The 25,587-nt window shown below is 44.4% G+C and overlaps 1 protein-coding gene across 1 annotated transcript; it reads left to right on the forward strand.

Moving 5' to 3' along the window:
• Positions 1-1,213: 1,213 nt before the first annotated feature.
• On the forward strand, positions 1,214-9,069 carry si:ch211-67e16.11. Its single transcript, XM_027011898.2, has 7 exons — positions 1,214-1,989; positions 3,856-4,077; positions 4,375-4,545; positions 4,823-4,954; positions 5,175-5,344; positions 6,847-7,083; positions 7,226-9,069. Exons 1-7 carry the CDS (start codon positions 1,506-1,508, stop codon positions 7,397-7,399), a joined length of 1,590 nt encoding a protein of 529 aa, XP_026867699.2. The 5' UTR covers positions 1,214-1,505; the 3' UTR covers positions 7,400-9,069.
• Positions 9,070-25,587: the final 16,518 nt, after the last annotated feature.

Consider the following 25,587-nt stretch of genomic DNA (forward strand, 5'->3'; position numbering starts at 1 on the left):
TTTGTTCATATAAGAAAACATTATTGAACATTATAAGGAAATCTTTTTTTATTCAAACATCCATGTTACAGTCGATCGGAAAATATGTATGTAGCACGAAACAATACACACACACACACTATATATATATATATATATATATATATATATATATATATATATATATATATATATATATATATATATATATCGGCTCCTACACAATTAGGGTTTCAGCGTTTTTATTCGTTTTTTAAATGATTCATTATATTCCTGGCTTTCATAGGTTTTAAATTGTATTCTCCTCAGTTCGTGTCTGTCTGGGACACTCTGCCGCTCTGTTCGGGCCGAAATGAACTCAGGACTTTCCGCGTCGCTCGGGTAGTATGTGTGAATCAGGCGTTATGTCAGATTTAGAGGATTTACAAAACCCGCCACGGAATCTGCTCCATAAAAACACGAATTAACTTATTTGCCTATCATGAACACAGCAACATATAAAATAATAGAAATTAAATATTTTAAGTGTCGTATTTTGCTATTTGTTTGAACACGTCTGCAACAACTGTGCTTATAAATGATTTAGTTAAACATTACATTGAACCGGTGCATAGTCCACCCCAATTCCACTATTATTGCGCCCTCTGCTGGCCCCGGTCAGAAAATGCCGGTCGTATGTCAAATAAAGGCTTTCCTTCGGTTTGAATGGAGTGTAGTCAGACCCAGAGAGGAGAAAAGTCAGTTTAGTTCCACAGGTTGTGGTAAGATTAAAAGTCGATTTGACATTTCTTTTACATAATATGTTTTCTTTCACATAAATAGTAAATTGCATTACTTATTTAAAACTATTTATAATTCCCAATGATAGGAAGTGAATGAATGTGAAATGTCATGTTAAAGTTTCTACAGACATAGAAACCATTTCATCAGTGTCATTTTTAAATGGACCTATTTTATTATTTTTATTGCATTTACTATCTACTTATCTATTGCCTAATCGGAGTTCCCTCGTTCTCTACAACGTCGCCCAGTTTTAATGCTGACTCCAGAAAATCAATTGCCCCGCTCTGGCTTTTTTGCTCAGCGCACACGGATCTAAAAAAACACCGAGTAAAGGCCACTTGGAGTGTCTGATGGCATCTGAGTGACAGGTAGGATCATCGCCGTGGTGTCCTCCCACCGCGCCAACTCCCCAACTCCCCAACTCCCTCCTTCCCCTGTTTACCGGCATGTCAGCGCCTGTGGGATGGAGTTACTGTTGCAGATTACTTTCCATCTGGATGCGGCTCTGACCCCTTTGATGTCCCATTTAATGAAGAAGGCTGCATCTATCCAACTTAATAACACAGTCTATAACCGTCGACACTGTGTCCAGCACAGTTATTTCCTCATCCGACACCAACTCCAGAAGTTGAATATTCAGGCTGCCTATTTTTAAAAAGTTGGTTCCTCTAAACAGACAGCAACCCGGCAAGTCGAAAGTCGAACGGGCGTAGAGGTTATCGTCGTCTTAAGCTGCCAAAAGCATGAAGGTGCAGAGCGTGTACTTTTGCTTTGCGATTTTTGCGCTGCTTGTCGGAGGATACCACGGAACCCAAGTAAAGTTCGGACAAGTGGAGCGCTGGGTGAAAGCTGGCTTCCAGTACCTGAAGCTCAACCTGTGCCGGAGGGTGTCTTTATCGGAGAGCGAGTGTAAAAGACTCTCGCACCTCTACCTGAGTGGGGTAGTAGTTTACGTTTCTGAAACAAACTCGGGAAAAGTCCTCGCCATCCTGCCGGATTCCTACACAACCGGGATGGCGGCATCAAAGCAAACTAGTTATGCGGTAGGTACGGTTATGGATGAGAGCAAGATTAACCAAGAATATTTCCCCGGGACAAGTGCGCACGACGCAGTGCTTGTACTGGACCCCAGCCCGGAGGAGAGCTTTGGACACCCGGTGGTTCTGTTCTATGTAGACTTCAACGTGACCAAGAAAAAATGTGGCCACATGGATGGAATTTATTTAGGTAAGTGCTCCGTATAGAATCCGTATAGTTTTAAAAAGAGAAAATCTTAGGGGAAAATGATAATATGGGCAGTAACTTATATATAAGTTATACAGTAAGTTTTATGCATGTCACTTTATAAATAAATAAATAAATAAATAAATATATGTATGTATAATTACTGCTGATATGGCTGACAGAAAATGAAAATGAAGTGAGATAATGTTTCTAAATAGATGAGGAAATGTAGATAAGGCTTTTATGAAGAACTCACAGTGGCAGGCAAAGTTACCAGATGTATAAGAACATGCATGAGCGGAAAGATCTCTATTACTACATTTTGTTTAGAACTGGTTACTTTCGTCCTTTGCTTGCATTTCAATTTGCCTTATTTATGTTCCTGTTAAGTGTTGTTTATAATATCTGTTTATCATTTGGGACATAGAAGGTTTCGTAACCTTTGGAAGAACTGAAGACAAGTTGGTTGGATTTGTGAAAGTGAGAAAGAGGGTAATAAATACTGGTACCAAGTACACAGACTGCTTAAGAATTTTTTTTAGTGCAATCATCAGACGCATAAGCGCCGGTAACTACGCCGTAAGAGGAGAATGGCACAGACGGCGTATGTCTGCAGGCCATGCTCCCCCTGGTGGTGGGGAGACTGAGCTAAGGTTCATGCAATAGCAGTAGGAACTGTCTATAATTCAACACGTGTCCTCTGCCGTCAGATTCAGTGCCAAACTCACCCTGCTCATTACCCAAAGTCAACTCCAATCAAGGCTTCAAGTTTGACCCTCTGAGATGCTAAGCAACATGCTATCCATCAAAGTGGACAGCCTGTTATTTGTGTTTTCTCAGTCACATTTTAGACATTAGCCTGTAAAAAGCGCTGCAATCAGTTTTTCAAGTTTTAATTAAGAGCTGACAGCCTGATAAACTATCAAATAACTGTAAACTGTGATTGAGTGAGGGCAGCTTCTGGGTCATTGTTCTAGGGCTTTATGTCAGAAGTCATTTGTCACATTCGGTCCTCAGAAAGGCAATGTTTTCAGTATAAAGAACTTTAAGAATAGGAAGGAAAAGCAGTTTGAGGACGTCTAATAATTACTGAATGTGACAGAAATAACCAAGACAAAGGAAAAAGCTCAAGAATAAACTCCAGAAGAAAAAGCCTATTATGTGGCTTGTGTTTCATTCAGCGTAGCCTGAATCTGGAAACATTTTTGGGTTTGAATCTGTCCGAGCTTGACCATCTAATCTGAAGATGCGTGGCCGAGAGGAAAGAAGACAGCAATTTGCTTTGACCACATTTGAAATCCTCCCAGGTCTCTTTGTGTGATTGTAATGGGAGCAGAGAAAATATGTGACTACACAAAAGAGGAGAGAGACAGGGAGAGAGACGTTACTGCTTTTAACGCTGCCCTAGCATGCCCAGGAAACATTTAATTGTGGCAAGGGCAATTTTACTAGTTATCTGGAATTACGTTAAGTAGATTTATAATGGCTTCTGATTAGTCAATCTACTGGCACTGCCTGGTCCAAATTCCAGTCTCAGTTACCTGAAATAGAAGGAGGCTGCATGGCTGCTGTAGCCCTGCAATCTTCTCTAAACTACTGTGTGTCTGGTAATCATCCAGAAGCAAAGAACTGGATAAATGGTAGACTTATAGCAGATGGTGAAAGCAATATATCCATAGATAGATTAGAACAACTCTTTGCACGAATAGTACTGCGTATACGCCCTTTCTGTCCTAGATTTTTGATTAATACAAGTTATGTATCATGTACTACTTTCAGAATCCTCAGACCCACTTTGTCTGTGAACCAGAACAGACGACTGTAATACAGTGTACGGTTAGAGGCCATTGTCTTACTGTTGTTGTGCAGGAGAAGAGTGTCTAACACTGGCCCTGAAGACTCGCTGTCAGAACCAGCTGAAACGCAGGCGGAGCCGCAGCGAGCGAATGACAGGCCGGGCGCGAGTCCGCCGGAGCGCCACGTCCAGAGCGGGTCGCGTGGAGCGCAGCGGGGGCCTCTGCGAGATCCATTTTCTGCCGCTAGTGGTGGGAGTGAGGGACAGCAACCGGACCCAGCGCCTGCGCTGCGTGGGTGGGTCGATGACTGAGTGAGACAGATTTCCAAACACGGGCCAGGACTGTGTGTCCTTTGGCTAAGTAACACTGCCAATGGGAAATTTTCACTGAAAAACCCCAGACGTAATTGGTATTCGTAACACTGAGCCTAGAAATTGCTTTTTACTGTGGCTGACTGTGTCCGGCTCTAGGTTGAGACGTTTCAATATGTTGTCAGTCTGCCTAATAATTTTCAGCGAATGAGGGAGGGAACGCTAAATAAATAATCAAGCCTTGATCATGAACGGTTGCGCGCTGTCACTTCCATGAACAGATCGTCCCGAGTTTGCCAGATGCGCACAGCTCTTGCCTTCTACCAGTCCCAGCATGCCCGTCTCCAGCTGTGAGCTCAATAAAAACACACGCCGGTGCCACCACCAGCCCCTTGCCACACATCTCTCCTGCCGCCTTTACCAGACCTGTGACCACGCAGTTCTGCTCTCAGGTAAAACAAACAACAACAAAAAACACAAAGGGAAAAAAAAAAAACACCTCATCTTTTGTATTTCTGAACTAGTCTGCTTTGTAGCACATATCGTTTCGGGTCAGTGTGGACAGGAGAAAAACCCGTCGGTTATACAGTGTATATTTGGTTAGCACGGACGGTCTGTTTATTACCTGACAGAAGCCAGACCGGTTGCCAGAGTCACGCTGGAAGCACTCTGTGGTGAGGCCGTTCTGCCTGAGCCCTCTCTGTCTCTGCTGGTTACTTTCGTGTCCAGGTGGCTGGCAGGAGCAGATCACATACCAGCGGCATGCACAGAACCTGCTGCTCTTCTACCAGATGCTGAGGAGCAACGGCTTCCATAAGGACCACATCAAAACATTCTTTGCTGGAAATGGACAGGTAGCAGGTGAGAACTCAGAGCCAGAGTGCACATATCTGAGATATGCTAGAGAGCGATGGAAATTAATAACTACACTACTTTCCGGGGACCTTGCTTGGTTTAAAAACGCCAATCGACTTCCTTCCATTAATCTGTATTTTGAGACTTGCACAAGCTGTTTTTGTAAGATATGAAACAAAACAGCGCAGGAAAAAAATGTATTTCACAATCCATGCTTCACTTGTAGCTAAAGAGGCCGAAGGGATGTACCCAGCCACAGAGAAGGAGGTGATCAGGAACCACATCTCCTACATCTGCCGCAAGCAGCACTGCGCTGACTCACTCGTCCTGTACCTGAACAGCCCCACGCGCAACGATGGGACCATGCTGCTCTGGGACCGCAACAACAACGGCATCGTGAGTGTGTGGGACCCCCAACACCCCCACCCGCCCCACCCGCCCCCAGCACCAACAGGACTGTAAAAAGGGGCTGCCCGATGTTGAAAGTATTTATGTTCAACAGTTCTGCATCTCTTATCGGCAGAGGAAGAGACCTATCAAAAAAAAAGACTTCTCCTAAGAGCACATCTGCCTAACGTATATGGCAGATGCTGTTAAAGAACTGCTCAGTGGCGCTACGAAAGTACGTGTGCTGCAGCAGGAGGTCCAAGCAGGAGATCGAGAGGCAGATGTCAGGAATGCAAGAATGATCATCCTTTATCTTCCTGTTAATGAACCCAGTGCGACCCCCCCCCCTTTATAAATCAGCACAGCCAAACACTTCAAAGTGCCTGTTGCCCAATCAAAGAAGCACAGAAACACAGTAAATGTCTCCTTATGGTCCCCCTCTCTCTCCTTATTCCCTTTCTGGAGTAGAAAAAGAAGGGGCCGGAATGATGCCCCATCTCTGGTGTTTGGGAGCTTATCTCCTTGCCCTCGTATTTGTGCTTGTTCTCTGTGCCACAGGTGATTAGACGACACGCTTACATTAGAAGCGTGTGATGTGCTACATCGTCCACTCAGCTAATACCCACAGAGAAAACACAGGGCCTGGTCAGCATCATTCTTTAGGCTGAGTTCCTTAGAGTTACTCACGGTGAAACAGTGAGATAAGAAAGATTATATTAGATGGCAGAGAAATATGGTGAGAGTCACTTTAAGCTTGAAAGCTTATTAAGCTTCAGGCAGACATATCTTAGTCCACGACAGATCTGCTATCCTTCACTTGTTAAAAAAAAAAAAAACCCTCTCTTTCATCCATCACTAATGATCTCATTTCTGAAAGCACGAACACATTTCATTGTATTGCCTTTTAAAAGTACACTTAACTGACCCCAGTGAAATCCCACCTTCCCTTGCTCAAGGTGGTCGGTAATCCCGGCCATATGCTCGCTGGGCAGGCGGAAGGGCCCAGACTGCATGGTAAAGCCCTTCCTTCTATAACAATAGGCACAGACTCTCTGGGGATAAATGTAACAACCTGATCCCCAGACAGCGATGGCAGTGACAAAGGGGTGGGGGGGTTTGAGAGACAAGGACCACACAGGATCAGGGCCAACAGATGCTCTGCTCCCCATGAGAAAGCAGCTCCTCTGGCTTTGAGGGGCCCTTCCTCGGGATAGCTGGTCTTATCAAATCAAATGGCATTTCCACTTAAGCTAAGTCAACTCTGATCTTAACACAAATCCTCTCCGCTATAATTCTACTGTAAACCCCCCCCCCCCCAAAAAAAAGCTTTAGATTAGCCATTGGGTTTAGGAATGGCCATTCTCCATTACATTTGGTACGTGAGGAGAATTGCTCTAAATTAGCATACAAAAGGTAGGTTTTCACTTACATATTCTGTACACACAGCTTAATTTTCTGCTTTCTGGACTGTCCAGCCCTGCAGCTCAAATGAGCTTTGTCTCTGTGTGCAGGCAGACCTGAAGGAGCGCTACTCGGTAGGGGAGTTGCTGGCTGATCTGGCTGGCTGCCGGGCCAGTCGAGTGCTCCTCTTCGTGGAGCAGAGTTACACCGGCGTCCTCAGCAAGCGGCTAAGAGGCTCCCCAAAACATCTTAACGTGGTGATGCTCAATGGCCTGCACTGGGCGCAAGCGTCCCAGGCCTGGGCCTCTCTGCACCCGTCCCACTGCCTCATCGACCACCTCAGTAAGGTACGGGCACGCATGCCACGGTCCTGGCCGTCCCTCCGCTGACCGATTCGCTGTATTTAAAGAAATGACACCTCCACCGGGTGGGAGTGAATCAAACACAACTCTTTTCCTTTCCGCACGCCTCTTTTCTGACCTTCACCAGAGTGCCATGACGCACGAGGCGAGCTTGCTGAACGTGACGCTGGCCGGTGCTCCCTGCAACTCCACCCCACCACTCACAGAGGCCGAGGTGAGGAAGGAGTATATGGGCTGCCAGAACCTGCCCACAGCCCTGTGGCACCAGGGCCGCCTCAAGTCCCACGACAGTGAGAACTGAGAGAGACCGCATGCCTTCCTCCTGTACACCCCTCCCCCAGTCCGGCACTCCACTACCAGTACGTCAGATTCGCACTGGAGAATACAGACCAGCCATGGCTTTTGGGTGATCTTGGTTCTTAGTTCTCCTCTGTGGCACTTCATCTTTAGCTGTAATCCTAGTTTCAGAAGGTTGCTTTAGAAAGCCAATAGGCAAGAATAGGAAGAAATAGGCATATAAATGACATGTTTCTCATGTGCAATTCAAAATGTCATTTAAACAGCTGCAATTAATGTTACAGCACCTGATCATTTCTGCCAGTCTTAGCCACCGGACTTCAACCTCTCCCTTTAATCCTTTGCCCTCCATCCAAATCTTTCACCAAGGCCCCTCCCTCCAAAGATATGCATGCTTAGTGCTTAGCCTACTCTTCAATGTGCTGCATGCACATACAAAAATAACTGACAGGCAGAAAGGACCGTCTCTTTGTAAAGGAGTTTTCTGGTTGGCTAAAACAGCTGCACTGTGTTCAAAGTTTGAGCTGCTGATTTCAGAGCCCAAGGTATTCACAGAGGCTTTTATTTTATTTTATTTTTTTTTTGCACAGCAACTATTTTAGTGATCAGCTATCAGCATGTAAACACAGTTTGGCTGATACTTTGTTAAATAAAATTGCTTACAGTAGCTTTAACTGGATTTGGTCCAGCCAGCTCAGTGCATGGACCAGGGTACAATACGAGCAAATAGAGACCCAGATCTGTAGTGAATAAGGAGAATGCGAGAACAGTAGGAAAAAAGTTAAGAAAGTGGATGCTGTCCTCATTCTGAACACCAGCTCTCTTGCAGCGCATCCCAGAGTCTTTGATCTTTTCGGTGCCTGCTATGGGGATTCAGCAGGCGGGCAGGCGGGCAGCCCCCCCCCCATTCAGAGTGCCCTGCCTTGGGTCAGTGCATGGGGCACGTTTGGCCGATGAACACCGGTGGCAATGCCACCCCGCCACACACCTCATGCCTCACGGCCACATTTCAGGAGAAATCTACGTCCCCCCAGTCTGGCTCGTTGAAAGAGCAGAGGCTTGGCCATGATTTCGTAACAGGGAATGTTTCATCAGTGGGCCTGTCCATCACAGGGCCCCTTCACAGCTCTCTCCTGCGCAGATGGGCTCTTACTGACCACTCTGAGGCCCTCACCCACACCACTGGCACGCTGGAGGAGAACAAATTGGAACTTGAGTTAAGGTAGCTGTGCCACTGCTGACTGCTGGGACACCAGTACAAACTTTTAAACATTCAGAAAAGCCAGTGTAGGTTCAAACTTATGAGTCGATATTAGGGTTTCGACTCCTGAAGCTTACAGCTGTGTACAAAACCAAGTTGGCTGCTGCTCATCACATGCCTGTCTTTTTGTTCTCCTTATAAGAAATCCCATTAAACCATGTTCTCGGTGCATTACCACTAAAATAGTTTTAAAGGCGATATCTAAGTCTGAAAACCAGTTAAGTGAACAAATGCTCTTTCTTGTATAGACCAGAAATGTGTTTTATTTTGTAAATATCTGTTGTGCTCTGCTAAAAAAAAAGTTTGTTTTAATGTCAAAAAAGGAAATAAATATCCAAATTTCTGTTGTTTGTTAAACCATAGCATGTGTTAATTGATGTAAATACTCAAAAATAAATTAACTTTTGTACATATAGTTTATGACCAATGAATATTTTCAGAAATACCATGGCAAACAAACAAACAAACAAAAAAAACCCCATCAGCATTACATATGAACATTCTATTTTTGTTAGTTAGGTATCAGCTGTGCGTTTTGTTATTTATGTTTAGTACATAGTCGTACATGTGATAATACATACTTATCCTTTGCTTTATTATAACAGTCAACAACATATGCCCATCACCTAGTCAATGATTTCAGTGAGATGATCAAAGGCATTCTGTCAAAATGCACAGATCAGCTAAAACACAAAGGGATACAGTATCACGTCCCTTGGGAATGTCTTCAGGTTAATTACCAGAAAGTAACAGCTTGGGAAAATAACTGCTACGCACGACTTACTGCACCTTCTTCACTAAGTTCCTGTGCATCACTCCAGACACCCAACTCATCAGTGTTATCGTGGACTGCGGTCAGCTCTCCTCTGTGGTGGATCAGGTGAGGCTCTCAGCCTCATCATGGTCAGCGGTTGTGCGTGCCTGCAACATCAACACAGAGCCTTCATGGGGGGCAAACTTCATGGGTCATGGGTCAAACTTCCTCCTAGTTTTCAGAGCTCACTTAAGGGCGGTTCTCAGGGGTCGTCACGTCTTTCTCTGAGATTTGTTCATACAGAGTCTCAATTAGGATGGTCACGTCAGGGTCAGATCTGCTGTGGTGGCGATTAATCTGTGGAGAAGGGCGGGGGGGGGGGGGGGCAGAATACTCTCCTCATTATGGATTCTCACCCCAGGAGGTATTGGAAATGAGCCTCAAGAGGGATGTGAGATAGATTTGGCTGCCGTAACACACTCTCAACTTTGATGAGTCTCAAATACAGGGTACGAATTAATAACTCCCCCGTGGTGTTCCGACATAACCTTCATTTCATTCCACTTCCTGGACTGTCTTGTTTTTGGAATGGCTACTTGTTCCTGCAGATGAGACCCAGTCTGTGGATCAGAGAAGGTGTTTCAATTAACTTCTCTTTTCTAAAAACATTAACCCTTCACCTCCCACCTCTCTTCCTGTGTGTGTGTGTGTGTGTGTGTGTGTGAGGGAGAGATAGAGAGACATTGACTGAATGAGTGTGTGTGTGTATTCTGATATTTAGTTCCCATGGCTTAAAAGCCTGTGTGTGTTTACATCACAGTGTCACCCAGGGATAAATGTGTGTAGGGTGTGGGGTTACATCCATATTGCCTGTGGCAGTGTGCATGGGAGTGTGTATGAGGATGTGTGTGAGTTTGAGGGAACTCGTATATCAAAGGGCAGTGGGACAGAACTTTGTCCGTGGCATTTGCACTGCGGCTGCCTGGGAAAAGTCAATGAAAAAGGCCATTAGCAAAGAAGTGTGCGTGGGTGTGTGTGTTTGTAGGGTGCTTAGTGTTATCAGTTGATCAGCCTTAACCTGAGGGCTGTCTGAGTCCATGCTCATCTTCTCAGAGACAGGATGTGGTCTCTCAGTGGCTGAGCAGGCTACACCCTGCTTATTTTGTGGCCCTGCCTCACTACAGCTATCACCCCCAGGGTGCAACACACACAGACACTCACACACACACACACACACACACATACACACACACACACACACACACACACACACACACAGACACACACACACACAGACACACAGACACACACACACAGACACACACACTCTTTCTGATGTAAGAAGGAGGCAGTCCTGCCTTTCTCTCTTTATAGTGACGCCAGCACCACAAACTCCACTGCACTGCACCAAAACAGACAGAAACACATGAACTTGCGCATCACTATGACTGAACACTTAGCTAAACGCGGCTATCCATACCAACCGCGCACGCGTACAAACACGCACACGCCTTTTAATTTTGCGACCCACCCTTCCACAGGTCATCTTCTCACACAGTCACCCTTCATCTTCAAACAAAAGCACTGAGACTTCTTTATTGATTGCCACCCCTACACCACCCGCCCCTCCACACAACCACCACCCCAAAACAGATCAAAGTGGCACCGCAGTCTCAGAGGCTGGACAGGATCAAAGCACGCAGACTCTCATCGTGATGTGTTTACAATTTTCTGAGGGAAGAAGAAATGAGAGAGAGAGAGAGAGAGAGAGAGAGAGAGAGAGAGAGAGACGGACAAGTACTGTGAAGATGAAAAAGAACACAGGAGAGGCTGATTGAAAAGATTGTAAGGAAGAGAGAACGAGCAGAGAGAAGAGGACAGACAGCTGGGGAGAGAGCGTGCTTGTGGGGTGTGGAGAGGGAGGAAGAATGTTGCAGTCAGGGAGGCAGAGACGAGAGAGATTTGGGAAGAGAGGAAGTGAGAAGCAGCAGTGCTGGTGTCAAACGTGCTTGATCATCTGATCATCTGAAATCGATCATTTAGAAAGATGAAAGATTATCCATCTTTGCTTCCTAACACTGCAGGTACTAGATACTGTCTCGCTGTGTTTCACCTCTCGGATGGGGGCAGTACACTCCACGGACCTTTCATTTATCCACAAATTCCCAGGAGAAGTGACGTCATTTCGAGGGCAGCAAGTTTAAGGACAAAACAGATCGATTCAATTAGCAAGATCTTCGCTGGATTGCCATGTTGAATCTCAGCAATACACGATTGTATCTGAAGGATAATGCTGTAGATTTAGAGCTGTTGATGGAATAATTTCTTCTAGTTGTATGACTGGGGTTACAACTAGCCTTGGTCACATCAAAACGCATCTTAATGCTGCTCACCTGTGCTCTGAGCACTCCAGGATCCAATGGTCATTGCTGCGAGAATGCTTACCTGGGTTCCACTAAGATATGGGTCCTGTTGGCTGTGGGTCCAGTGTTGCAATGTAATATTCTGTCTGTGTCAAATGCAAAAGCTATGATGTAATGAGCAGGTCTTCTTCTGGGAGCTAGGAAATTTTACATGTTATAATTGCTCTCATTTATCAACAGAGGCAAATGATGTAAGCCCCAACCTTTCCTAAGACAGCAGTGCTGTGTTTTTAGCATGGTGCAAGCAATGGTCAACCTCTGCTTCTCACATTCGCTCAGCTTCACACCCTATTCCCTACCTGCATGTCAAATCCTGGGATAGAAGCCCAGACAACTGTTCCTCACACACATAACAGCGAACATCCCTGCTCCCCTAAATCTCCCGGTCACTGCTTGGCTCTGAAATCCCTCCTTCACAATCTTCATAAGAGTATGTAGGTTTAAAATGGCCAGCATTTGGGAGTGAAACATTTCAACAGATAACTGCGGCCAGTGATTGGCTGACAGTAGCAGTGCATCGTTTGGTTTTCACAGGATTTTATGATGCAGCATCCTGGTCACTGGTGCTGAACGGCCCATAGTGTGTGTTCTCTCAGATGCTGGTGTTGACCATGATGCATAATATCTTCCCTACACACAACTGTAGTGAGTAGCGCATGGACAAAGCGACTCAAGTTTGGGTTATTTCGAGATATTCTCCAACAAATGTTCAAGTACCATAAACATGTGTAGCTCAAAGCTGTGTAGCCTTTTAGCATCATTTAGGCATCTACAAATGTCTTTAATGAGAGGTAGAGGCCTGACAAGCACAATGTAGAGTCCAAGAGAGATAATCTATAGCGTTGTGGTCTATTTTTCTAGTAAACAATGATGTCTACAGTAACCCCAAACAAGTTGAGCAGTTAAAACACTGACAGGAGTGTCTCAAACTTTTGAACGGTTTCGGGGGCGGGGCGGTGCAATCTCCGTGGCCTTTGAAAGGTAAGCAGCCAGGTGCTGCGCTGCGGAGGGCTCTTTGGTTCTGAAGATCTGAAAACCCAATTATAAAGCAGGGTGACAATCTCCCCGTGCGGGCCTGTGGTTGGGAGGGGCACTGGTAGGAGATAGCCCCCTGCCGAGATCCAACGCCTGCCAGACGCTGTGAGCTAGTGCCAGCTGACATCAAGGGGCCCCGAGTGGCAAGGAGTGGAGGAGAGGAGCAGAGAGGGAAGATGAGGGTGGAGATGGGCACATGGGTGGAGATGGGCACATGGGTGGAGATGGGTACAGTGTGGAGAGAAAAGCATGTGTGGATGGTTCTGCTTTCTCCAAGATCTACAGTACAGCCTAACCTTAACCCCACACAGTTCAACCTAACTTTAGCCCCACACAGTACAACCTAACACAGTCGAAAAAGGGTCATTTGACAGCAGTTTTGACAGCGGTCCATAAACTCCAGAGAAACCTTGTAATTTTTGTTTGTTTGTTTGAAAAGTTTTTGTTTGAGGTCATAATGCTGTTGGGTATAAAGTGTAGGAGTCATGAGGCCCTGAACTTGACCTCAGCCCCTGAAGGAAATGTGCATCAAAACATTTGAAAAAATTGGATTAGGAGTTTAGAGTTTATTCCTGTAGTTTCTAGTACCATTTCTAGTAACCATTTATCATATCACATGTTCCTAAATTTAGATATTAGGCCGAGCTATTTATAATTCAGATTAAACCACAGAGATTTCATTTTCCTGAGGAATGGGCACAGTCTATTGCTCCAAATTGTCACCAATCACAAACAGACTTTGAATTGCATAATAGCTCAAAATGGAAAGAAAATTTTAAAAATGAATACAGTGATCAAAATTATTTAAAAATCTAAATAATACATAATTTATAAAACAAAAGGTACACAATCATATCATACAATTTAGGTTTTAATACCAATACACACACACACACACACACACACACACACACAAATCATAAATGAATTAAGGGCAGTTGCAGAGTACCATCTTACGTGGAGACTAGACACAACAGAAAGCACAAGATTCCCAAAATCAATATTCAATTAAAGCAGATTAGCACTGTGATTCCAGTTCAAGATAACCGAGGAGGTGACAGCACAAAAAAGATGAGTCTGGATGACAGAATCTAAACTCAAATCTATATTATTCCCTGGACCTAATCTGGGCCCTCCTTTGTTCGCGTGATTATCATCCCATTGGTAAATCCACTTGACACAAAAAAACCCAAGTACATTTTCACCGAATGTGATTTTTCATTGTCGTGCGAGAATGTCCGTGCCTTTCAGGTGGGCATGCGCCGGGTCTGCTCAATTACCTGGCCAGTGATGGAAAATATGACTTTACTCCCACTGCGGTGCAAAGAAGGCCCAACGCCTGCACGATAACTGCATCGCAAATCAAGCGTTGCCCCGCTTAAAACGGGTGCTTTAACAAATCCTTCTCGTCACATGGCTGTGTGTGCTCTAAGAAGCTGCAAACATCCACACTGGACGGCCCCTGACTAACACCGAACCAGCAGTGTGGTATCTGACATAGGCGCACACTGATCTCAATGAACAAAACAGATCTGCCAAAATAGATCTTATTTGGGGGGGGGAGCTTTTTTTGCTCAAAAACACACAGCACTACAACTAACCATGGCCACTAAAAGAAGTTCAGTGGAACCTGGTCTCAGATCAGTGGAGGAGCAGCAGTATCACGGCCACGGTCCCGGGGGGCAGGGGGTGCCGGCCACTCCACCCGTCCCTACCACCATTAATCCATGTGGCGTGTGGAAGCAGCCTCAGCCTCTCACTTCAAACGCCAGCTGAATTAGATCCCCTTTTGAAGTCCCCTTTACCCCTCTTGTTTATTTTTTGCCTCTTTCCCCAAATGCTCTTAATTCAACATCCTTTCCATTCATCTTGCTTGCAAAAAAAAAAAAAGTCAATGTCTTTAATTTATGAGCTAATTAACATCAGACTGAGCTGGGTGAGAGGCTTACTGCAGCCATGTGAGACACAAATGGCTTCCCAGGTTTTTTATTCGGGAGAGGCATCTGTCCCCTTACAATGGCACTTTTATCCTCAGAAACATTAGTTTCACTGCAGTTACCCCTACAATACCCCCGCTGATGTTAAGCAGACAGACTCTTCTTGAAAAGCTATCACATGCTTTTTAAATATTTAACAAATGATTGTGTGAACATGATATCACATTTAGAAAACTGGTCAGAAATATAAGATGCTTATGTTAATCGTTGTGTTTGGAAAGTCCGCACGCACTTTTAGGAGTGCCCTAGCCTGTAGGAAAGCATGCTGAGTTTTTGGCTTCGAGTCCCTTTGCACTCCCAAGCTCTCAGAGGCAAATCGATATTGTTCAGATATGTTATCTACTGTTTTCTTGAACTCTAATTACATTTTGATTGCGCTCGGGTGTTTTGCGCCGCTTTTCTCGGTCATAACCGGTACCATCTGGTTCAGGCAGTGCAGACGGGGAACCAGCCAGGATCACGCACTAGAAGCGCCAGATCCCACTCCTGCCCTGGCCGGCTGGCTTGCGGTCTCTCTCCCTTTCACTGTCTATATGTCTGTGTCTCAGCTTCTTTCAGAATGATTAGCACACAGAGGCCTCCTCACAGATGAAACACTTTAGCAATAAATAAAAAAAACTAGCCTTTTTAATGTTAGCATCCTTAAAGTCTTAAAAAGTACAGGGGCAAAGTAAATGGCAGAGTAACATTTGGGAATTCACGGATAACTTTAACTTAATTTGTAAGCTCGCTTTCCTCCATTGAGAGTTCCTTTACTAGAGGCTACATGGTGACCCACATACTAAAGATCTTTTAAAATCACACAGGCCATTTGCAGTACTACAGTACTACGGTGTGGTGTAGAAGGAGCATGTACATTTCACATATGAATTCAGGAGAGCCCATTTTATAAGCGTATTTATATAAGATCTGTGTACAACAAATGCAGTCACATTATAGTGAAAGAATCAAAAAGTTAGTGACGTGTATGAAAAGATATTACTGTATATGAAATCATGGGAAATGATAATAATGATAATCAACATATATAAAGTTAGAATCATATATGATTTTCAGACCGTTGGTATACGGAGGATTTAATTATATGGGGGCCATTTGAAAGTTCAGTTGAAATTTCACAGATAATTTCTTAACTGGTTCAACAAAAGACATTAAGTCTATTAAGAAGTAAGTAAATGAATCAATACAAGAATAAATAACTTAAGAATCTGTCACTTTTAGTGATGGTGAGGTCGAACGATGGCATAAAATATACATATGTGTATTTTCTACCTCAACAACTTTGACTGCCTATGCTGGCTATTTCATCTCTAAGGGGATGAGTCATGTTTTTGAAGCCTACCTGAATACGTTCACATGTGTACACTATAGAGATATGCAATCCCAAATCATAACTGACTGTGTCAGATTCTTGCAAATCAGGGGTGGAAAACAGAAAAAAAATGGCATAACTGATATGCTAAACATAACATGCTAAAAAAACGTAAAATAGGACCCACTTGGCTGGATCCCTGCTTGGGTTGCCACATAGTTCTGCCTTTATGAGCAGATGTGAGCATCCGCAAGGGCTGGAACAGTTTAATTCTTCAGGCACAAAATGGCTGACATGGAACTTCCCATGTGTGCCCAACCTGGACCAAACGTACGGAAAGCATCATGCTAACACAAACCTCCACACACGGCTCTGGTTAACACTTCTCAGGCAGTACTGCAGACTCCAGTCTCTTCTGACCAGCTCTTGTTGAGGGACTCTATAATGAAGCGCAGCACCACCAACGCTGGAATTTAGAAGTATTTTTGCTCCTCTCCTCTCTCTCCTGCCCTCTGTCTCCATTTCTCTACCCCGCTGGTCCGACACACCTCAGTTGCTGTCTTTAAACTTTCTCTTATTCTAAAAACCAGAGCCATGTCGCCGGCGGAGACCTCCAGACCAGCGATTCTCCAGTGACTGCCCGCATCTGTCCCAGAACAACTGCCTGAAGTCATTAAATGCTTTTATGAAGTGTTCCATAAACTGGAATATGATGAACAGGCTTCAGGGTCTCAGCATGCCTGGTCATAAAAGCAGAAATCCTGCAGTGGCTTAAATGGGAGCCAGGGAGCTGCACTGACAGCGAAACTGTTGGCATTCTCTGGACGAAACAGTTTTCCACACATGGATTAAGACTAGGCAGTGGGCATTCCCAAGGGGAATACTGCCTTTCTCGGTCCATAAATAGGATAAATCCATGTCGAGAACTGGCATATTTCTTCGAGACACTTTGCATGTTTCCTATGTACTGGGCATGCTATGAAGAAATGCACACTCAGCCATCTCCTTTGCACCGGATCAGCGCTGTGGACACTTCCAGCAAATCCTCAGCCCCAAAGAAGCAAACAGCCAAAAAGATGAATGAGGGACCAATCACATCATGGGGTGTGTATGTCTGTGTGTGTGCATGTCTGCGTGTGTAAGGGGAAGCGGAACCCATCAGCTGTCTACGTGGCGGCTGTGGCCCACTGTGCTCCCTGCTCTTCCAACACATTGGACAACTTTGTTTACCATCAAAAGCCCCCAATAGTTCCTCTTAAAAAGAGCATTTACAAGTGTCCAAGGCTTCTTGTATGAAAATGTTAAATATTTCACACTGCTTTCATCTCGTAAAGTGTTCCATCTTTCCCTTCAGCCACAGCCTCTGGGTCTCCCTACTTTGCTCTTCTGAAATCAGGAAGTTTGTTTTGTAGCCGGCATGTGTGCCCCCCCCCCGGATCTCCAGCTCCTAGCGTTTTCACACTCGGTTCTGGTGTAGAGTTACACACAAGGCCTGTCAGCGAGTGCAGACAAGCGGGCGTCATCCGCACGCCGAGAAGGCTGGACCGGCAAACTCCGCCAGGAGGAAAAGAGCCTGGAGCTGCCCACATCATCAAAAGCCCTGGGAATTAACATGCAGATCCATTATTTCCGAGTAGGCTCTTCCCTGAGAAATGAGCCAAGGGAATAGCCAACAGATGTTTCCCGCTCAAAGGTGCTGGAAGGTGCGTGGGGAACACGGTGGTGAGGGAACAAGCTTGTGCCTGACAGCAGTTGGAATCAAGCATGGCTTGCATTGGGGGAATAGGGTCAGAATTGGGGGAATAGGGTCATGACAACTTCCTCTCTATGTCACTTAATCTTTAAAGTAAAGAAAGGATCTGGGAACAGTGGGAACAATGCATCATTTACTGTAATCCCACACAGGACACAGGCAGAGTAGGACAAGTTGCCCAACCTATAAGACCTCCCTCTTTGGGAGGTACCCTCCAAAACGGAAGCTGGCGTTCAAATACACGATTAAAGCTATCCTATGTGTTTATCGTCTACTCATATATTAAACGATCTGATCAGGCATTACTAACTAACAGCGTTATAAAATGCAGTGGGGTGCAGTATGTGCTTGGAGCACTATGATGCCCCAGTGTGTTGAACTGGACTGTTCAGGATGAGCGGCTGAAACGATGACAGCCGCTCCGCTGCAGCGACGTGTTCTCATGTCTGCTCTGCGAGAAAGGCCCCTCCTCGGGCTGCGTGCGCTGGCACGGCGAGTCCACCTCGCACGTCCTACTGGGCTCTGTGCGCACATTAACACACCAGGAATGTGTGACTCGCTCAGGCCACTGGCGCACATGCGGACCGCAGAGTTCTCATGGCCTCAGCACAACAGGGCGGGGACGACAGTGGAAGAGAAAATGGAAAGGAAGAAAGACTGGGTAGCGAGTGGGTCGAGGAAGGAGGGCCGCACTTTCTAATTCCACAAGCATCCGCCCGACTATTTTATCTGAAGCGCAGGCTGCCGCCTCCCTCGCAGCTTCCCTGAGCAGTCAGGCCTCACTGTCTCCTACCAGAGTCCTGACTGTCTCCCCGTCTTTCCCGAGGGGAAAAGCCAGAGGGATTACAGTGCAGGACTGAATACTCAAAGGCACTGCCGTAAGATTAGGAAAACTGCCACTTTGCTTGTGGGCCCGCATCAAGCGAGCAGGACAATTAAACAGTTTTACCCCTGACATAATTACAGCATGGTTCTACTCTCACGCCGATAGGTGTGTTCTGCTGTAAACAGTCATTTCGGTTCATTTGTAAACAGCTTTAAGGAACTTGGTGAGCCAAGCTAACACCAATTACGTGAGGAAGGGCAGATGTGAGGCAGAGGTAACTTAGTGTGTTTGGGTTGGGGGGGAGGGGGAGGGGAAGGGGGATCAGAGAGAGAGACAGAAAAAAAGAATCAAATGAGAGAAGGGAGAGAGAGAGAGAGAGAGAGTGGGAGAGGGAGAGGAAGAGAGAGAGAGAGAGAGAGAGAGAGAGAGAGAGAGAGAGAGAGAGAGAGAGAGAGAGAGCAAGAATCCAGCCAGTAGCAGCACAGTAGCTGAACTGAGCAGCTGTCAGCAGACAACAGAAAATTGCACAGCTGGGCCAACCCTCCCTCCACCTGGTGGAATAAACGCTGCTAAAGTTATATATTCATTATTTACCAGCACCACACTCTGTTAGAAACAGGAAAAAGGTCCGTTTGGGTATGAAGGAGACACTAAAGAAACCATTTGCTGTCTGCGATGATTCTAAAAACTGCTGTAATTACAAGTCTTGAACATTACAAAATGTAAAGCTTTGCGGTTTGGTGTAACATCACTTCAAAAAGACATAATTGAGGACTTTTACTTTGTTACTGAACACAGGCAGTCAGCAGAGTGGGACAAAACCACAAAGTTGCTCCGAAAATCAAAGGCAACCCTATTCTGTCTGCTAAAACCACTTATTCTGCCATTCAGACGTTGAGAAAAAAGGTAAGTTGTGCCACACGCTGTTGGTTTTAGAAGTCGGCACAATTACTTAATTTAAACTATTCAAAGTGTTCAAAGGCTTGCAGATTTCACATCATTCATTATTGTAAGCATGTCCTATGCAGATTAATTAAAGTTCCCGTTAGGAATCATTATAACTAGCTGTGCAGTTTCGGTTAGACAGAGGCTTTTTAACAGCAACCATGCAGGACCTCAGAGCTGCTGCTGGTTTGGTTCTATAATGCTAGTTCGGAAAGCGTTGATGGAAGCTTTAACTCCTTTAAGACCCAAGATCCCTCTTGTTACAAGAACCATTAATAAAAGATATATTACATGTAAAACAGTCATTTCAAAGTTCAACAATGGTCTGGTTAATCTTTGGTAAATATGCAACGGATGGTAAAGGAAACGTTACTGTCTTCGGTTGAGAATGACAAGTTTCCTATCCTGGAGTTTAAGGTGGACTTTCTGAATCGGTATGCAGTGTCATTACTACTAAATGAAAGCCACTTTTCAGCACTTCTGCTTCACAATGAAAGCTGACTCTGTCCTTCCTGGCCCCTGGAGGCAACACCACTCCCTCAGCTAAAACTCTAAATCCCTAAAAACATTTTGCCATGGCTGAGCAAACATAAAGAAAAAAAAATACTGCCCAAATGTTTTCGCTCTGAAACAAAATACTCTGGTTTAAATTATTTAGTTTGAAATATCATGATAAAAAACTTACAGTGGCAATGTACTAAATTGCAGCTAATACCAAACCCAAACTTTGATTATTCCAATAGCTGCTCCTTTATTACCATTAACAATTTGTTTTTTCCACAATTTGATATTGCAAAATTTGTTAGACATCTACACCCCAGAAACCTTCTCATAGCCCTAAGATATTCCTCTTATGTAAAAACATACACTGATAACGGCTAAAAAGATCAGATCTGTGCTAAAGAGGTGGACATTAGAAACCCTTTGAAGAACACCTCTCCTGTGTATTCAAGAAGAACCTGACACTTGTGAACGGACATGATTGAAACACAAATATAACTAAAGCGCGTCTAGATCAGCTTCAAAGTGAACCGATGAGGTCTGGTCTGAAGGGGACAGGTCACACAACTCCAGTAGGTCACTGAGCCCCAGGGCAGTAGAGACGTGCCTACTGAGACTGCTCACCTGTGTTCAACCATGCAGTGCACCCCCCCACACCAATACGGAGGCAGTCCTGTTCATCATAAAAACTGAACAGTAGACGGATGTTGGTGCTTTTGCCTGTCCCTGGCTGGCTGACCTGGGGCAAGATTCAGTAAGACTCAATTTTCAACATTTTTTTCCTGTTTCTGAGGTCTGGCTAATCTTTTCCCCTGCAAACTTACCAGTACTGCTGTCTCACCAGACACCACCATGTAACTCAACTGCAGACATTCAGAATAATGCTTTAAGGAACAAATATTTATTCCCCTAATCTTAACATTTTCTACAATATTTGCATATTTTTGACCTACATTTACATGGAAAAAAGCCACAGGAAACGGAAAACTACGGGAACTATGGGAGAGAAAATTCCTTTATACCAAAGTAGTCACAGCTGCAGTGTTGCTAAATGGGCGGGGGGGGGGGGGGGGGGGGGTTGGCAGAGGTTTCTGAATCCCACTCTCCCTTCAGGACAGCTCAGATCTGCTGCCTTTGCCTGGCCTTTCACCTGGCAGTGAGAGGATCCCAAGATATGAGAACCAGGCACATGACTGCACATGAACAGCCCACAGGAGCAGGGCAGGAGACACGGAACTGTCAGAACACAGTCACCGTCCACAGGACAAAGGCCATACTACCTGGGGCGGGAAGCGTGCGAAAGGAAAGGAGGCGATCTTTTTGGAAAATAAGGGGGATTTAGGCCCTTCCTGAGTGGAAATGTAAGAGTTAACCATAACTCAACAGTTACAGCTCAGTCAAACATCTACAAAGGAATCTGAATATCCAGTAAGGCCTTTGTTTCGATTCCATCATTACCATATCAATGAGATCTAAAGAGGCTTTCAGTGTTAAGCAGTCTTGCCGGGTGTTGGTTGCGTGTTTTTGTGGAGAGGTTTCCCACTGGGGGGGCTAAATCCTGACCAGCATATTACATGCACACGCACACACATACGCACGCACACCCACACCCACACCCACCTACACACCCACACACACACACGCGCACACGCGCACACACACACACACACACACACACACACACACACACACACACAGACACACACACACAGACACACACACACACACACACACACACACACACACACACACACACACACACACACAGCTATATAGAACCTACTCACTATCTATCTCAAGCTTTGGATTTAAAATTTTTCCTCAACCCACTCAACAATCTGAGGTCAGGAAGTGAAGGACTCTTTGAATCTTTGAATGTCAGAAGGCTGTACTCTTACATTTACACTCTTCACATTTACACAAAGTCCTTACACTCATACTCTTCTTGTGACATAGCCTCAACCTTTATTACTCAGCAAGATAGCCTTCTGTATGGAAAATTGTTTGCTGAAAGCTTCTCTATGGTACAAAATATCCATGTATTATAATAATAATAATAAAAATTATCATCGTAGTCATCGTCATCATCATCATCATCATCATCATCAGAAAACATTACATCTCTTATCACTTTCTCCTGTGTTAACAGCTGAAACATGTTACCCATGTATGCTTCAAGAGGAAACAATAACTGACTTATGAATATCCAATTTCTTGCATCTTTTCATTAAACTTTTTGTAAGTTGTTCTTTCATCCTGAACCAGAGTAAATGGTCAAATGGTAAGATGAAATGTTCCTTCATCTACAGTATATGCCAAAGCAGTTTAGTGGAGCATAGAGCTCGATAATATAGATCCTAAAGAGAACATAAGTCTACAACCTAGAGGTCAGCAGTCACCCACTTATAAAATATTTACAACCCTATATAAACATGCATACAAATTAAGCATAAAGCAGTAAAACTCTCCAGTTCTCTCCAGCCCACAAATTGTGAGACTTACAGTTGTGTGTGTGTGTGTGTTTGTGTGTGTGTGTGTATGTGTGTGTGTGTGTGTGTGTGGGTGTGTGTGTGCGTGCTTGTGTGCGTGCGTGCGTGTGCGTGTATGTTGGTAAAGGGTATTAACTCAGGGGAGTAAGAGTGAGAATAATGTATGAAGCACCTGGAACAGGTCCACTGTGACTATGTACAGAGCAGAGCTCCTGATCAGGCCCTGGGTTTCATTCAGCAGGGCCAGAGAGGCCGTGCTCCTCCGCTCTGAGCCCTGTGAGCCAAATCACAACCAGAAACAACACACTCGCATGTCACTGCTGTCTGATCATTCTGTCACATACTGTTTATATTTATCAACATACGAATGCTTTTTTTCATGACTAGACAACTTGCCACTCGCAACACATTTTTTAAATACAGGACTTGCCTAAATGACACAAATCTTCTTAGAATGCTGGACATTCATGACAACTAAAAAAAAAAAAAAAAACTTTAGCAAAACCCTCTGAGAAAGGGACTGAGACTTAAAGACCCAATTTACACTTTGACATTTCCGGAGTCTTGAGCATCCGGATTACATCCGGATAGGGAATATCTGCACTAAATGCAGACAAAATGCTTTTCAAATGGATTTAAATTCAATCAACAAACCATGGGAGGTTGCCTGAGAAGCCTTTAAGCCAGTCTTTTGAAACTGTAAGTAATGAATGTTGACCAAACAACTCCCTAAAGTGATTTCCGTCATTACTTGCATCAGATAAATACAAACCCTAAGCCAGGGTACCATGTTCACTTTGAAGGAGAAGTACAATAAGTGTGAGAACTGAAAGGTCAGGTGCTTTGACGATGACATCGCAGACCCAGATTACACTCGATTGTTTCATGTACCAACACCCTTTTTCTCATATCTATACGTACATTGTGATTTTTGATAGTGTTTTTAGTTCTCCCGAAGTTAGACCAAAGTTTCCCACTTCGGTTTTCTCACTTTGAGGTAGTCACATTGTATGACGAGATTAAAGGGGGATAGGCTTTTGTTGTTAATGTGGCTCTGGGAGACGGCTGTGTTTACACTTGTATAACGTCTGTCTTAAAGGCTTCTCAGACCAACTCCCGAAGTGGTTTGAATGATTGGATTTAAATCTGTTTTTAAAGCGTCTTAGGTGCTTTTACACTGCCTTGGACATAGCTTCGCTGGCATCTCATTCCTGTATTTTGTTGTCCACTTAAGAATGATGATTGTCAGAACTGGAAACACATCATAAAATTAACCCAACACCACAAGAACCTACCAAGACAAACCACAAGAACCTACCATTCTGTAACCTCTATTTACAATAATAATAATAGAGCAATGGTTTTCTTTGGGCCATTAGATCTCTGTACTGAGCTCAATGCAGCAGAGAACTGTGCAGATGAAGAGGCCTAACCAAGTGTTGAAATAAGACACAAAGTAGTCAAAGGTGATCGCGACCGTCACCTACTGATGGCAAGAAGGCAAAACAGTCTAGTTGTGGGAAAAGGTACAAAATTTATCATGGTTCGATCTTTCTAGGGCAATCTATGGCAGACAATTTGATACAGGTGACTAGTTTCATCAAATCAAGGACCCGAGAAGCATCTTATACATAAAGTTGGCACAGAGATGAGCAGCTGGAGACCTGAGGACAGTGTGCGCACCTTAACCTGCAGGCCTCAGCGGCGGTGGCGTGGTTGATGCGCTGCGAGACGGCGCTCGTTCTGTGGTGCCAACGCAGCAAGAGGCCGTACAAGCACTCAAACAGACGCAGATGCCCCGCCTGGCCAAAACCGTTTTCATGGGAACATGTTCCTGTTAAATACAAGGGAGCAAAGCTCTCCTTTCTTTGCTGACAGGTTTTAAATACAACAGAGGTTCTTTCAAATAAATAAGTAAATCAAATCAAATTGCAAATGACAACTTCATACGCTTCCATTACTAAAATCACTGAATTATACACCATTGTCAGCTTACAGTATATTCTGTACTGAATCTCAAAAATAAAATCTGACTTCATCAGTTTTTTTACTCCTATTTCTATCATATTATTTTTTATAGTTACAAAAACAAACTAATCCACATAAAAGTGTACAGTTTAGGAATGCTCAAAGTGCAATTACGAATAATTAATGAGCAATGTTTACTGTTAGACGGAATCAAACTATATTAGTGTAGACACGAGAAGCCCAAGAGAAGGGCAGTCAAATATATAATGTAATATCTATTTATTAAGGCTCATGATTACGAACAAAGCTCATACTACTCTTAGTATAAAAATGTGGTACCGTTTTACAATAGTTGTACCACTGATTTGAACTCTACATTGATCTTCACAGGATAGTATCCAAAAAAACCCAAAACAAAACAAAAAAAAACAAACATTAGCCTCTTGAGGGCTCATGTGCGTGGTGTGTGGTATGTGTTTGGATTGTGTGTGGAGTGTATGGTCACTTTAAAGGCTTTGGCTCCACGCTGGTTCCCCCAGCCAGGCGGTACACTGCCAGACTTATTTCATATGCCGAACCATCTGTACCCTCCTGTGTGTCAGCGCCGGCGTATACTCCAACTGTGCCCTCGGTGCCTGAGGGTCTGACAAAGGCACGCGCTTGTTTGTGCTTCTTCACCAGAGCATCTATAGTGTCCCGGAGACCTGCTGGCGTCTTGTTCTTGCTGTGCTTTCACATAATTGATATGTAGTTTAAGAACATTGTGTAATTTTTATGAGGGGCCAGAGGAGAAAAGCACCTTCCAGATACATCTGATGAGAACCAACCAGTCACAGTAAAAACAAGAGCTTTTTTAAAAACTCCAGCTGAGCAATTTCACATCTTAATGGCCCAGGCCTGGTACAACTAAATACAATCCTGGAGTAAA

This window comes from Electrophorus electricus, chromosome 2 (genome assembly GCF_013358815.1).
Source record: "Electrophorus electricus isolate fEleEle1 chromosome 2, fEleEle1.pri, whole genome shotgun sequence".
NCBI lineage: Eukaryota > Metazoa > Chordata > Actinopteri > Gymnotiformes > Gymnotidae > Electrophorus > Electrophorus electricus.

What these genes read in the sequence shown, in the direction of transcription:
- si:ch211-67e16.11 (XM_027011898.2), top strand. Translation starts at nt 1,506, where the DNA reads ATGAAGGTGCAGAGCGTGTACTTTTGCTTTGCGATTTTTGCGCTGCTT. An exon ending in CATGGATGGAATTTATTTAG is followed by an intron (nt 1,990 to 3,855) that starts GTAAGTGCTCCG and finishes GTTGTTGTGCAG; the next exon opens with GAGAAGAGTGTCTAACACTG. An exon ending in ACCGCAACAACAACGGCATC is followed by an intron (nt 5,345 to 6,846) that starts GTGAGTGTGTGG and finishes CTCTGTGTGCAG; the next exon opens with GCAGACCTGAAGGAGCGCTA.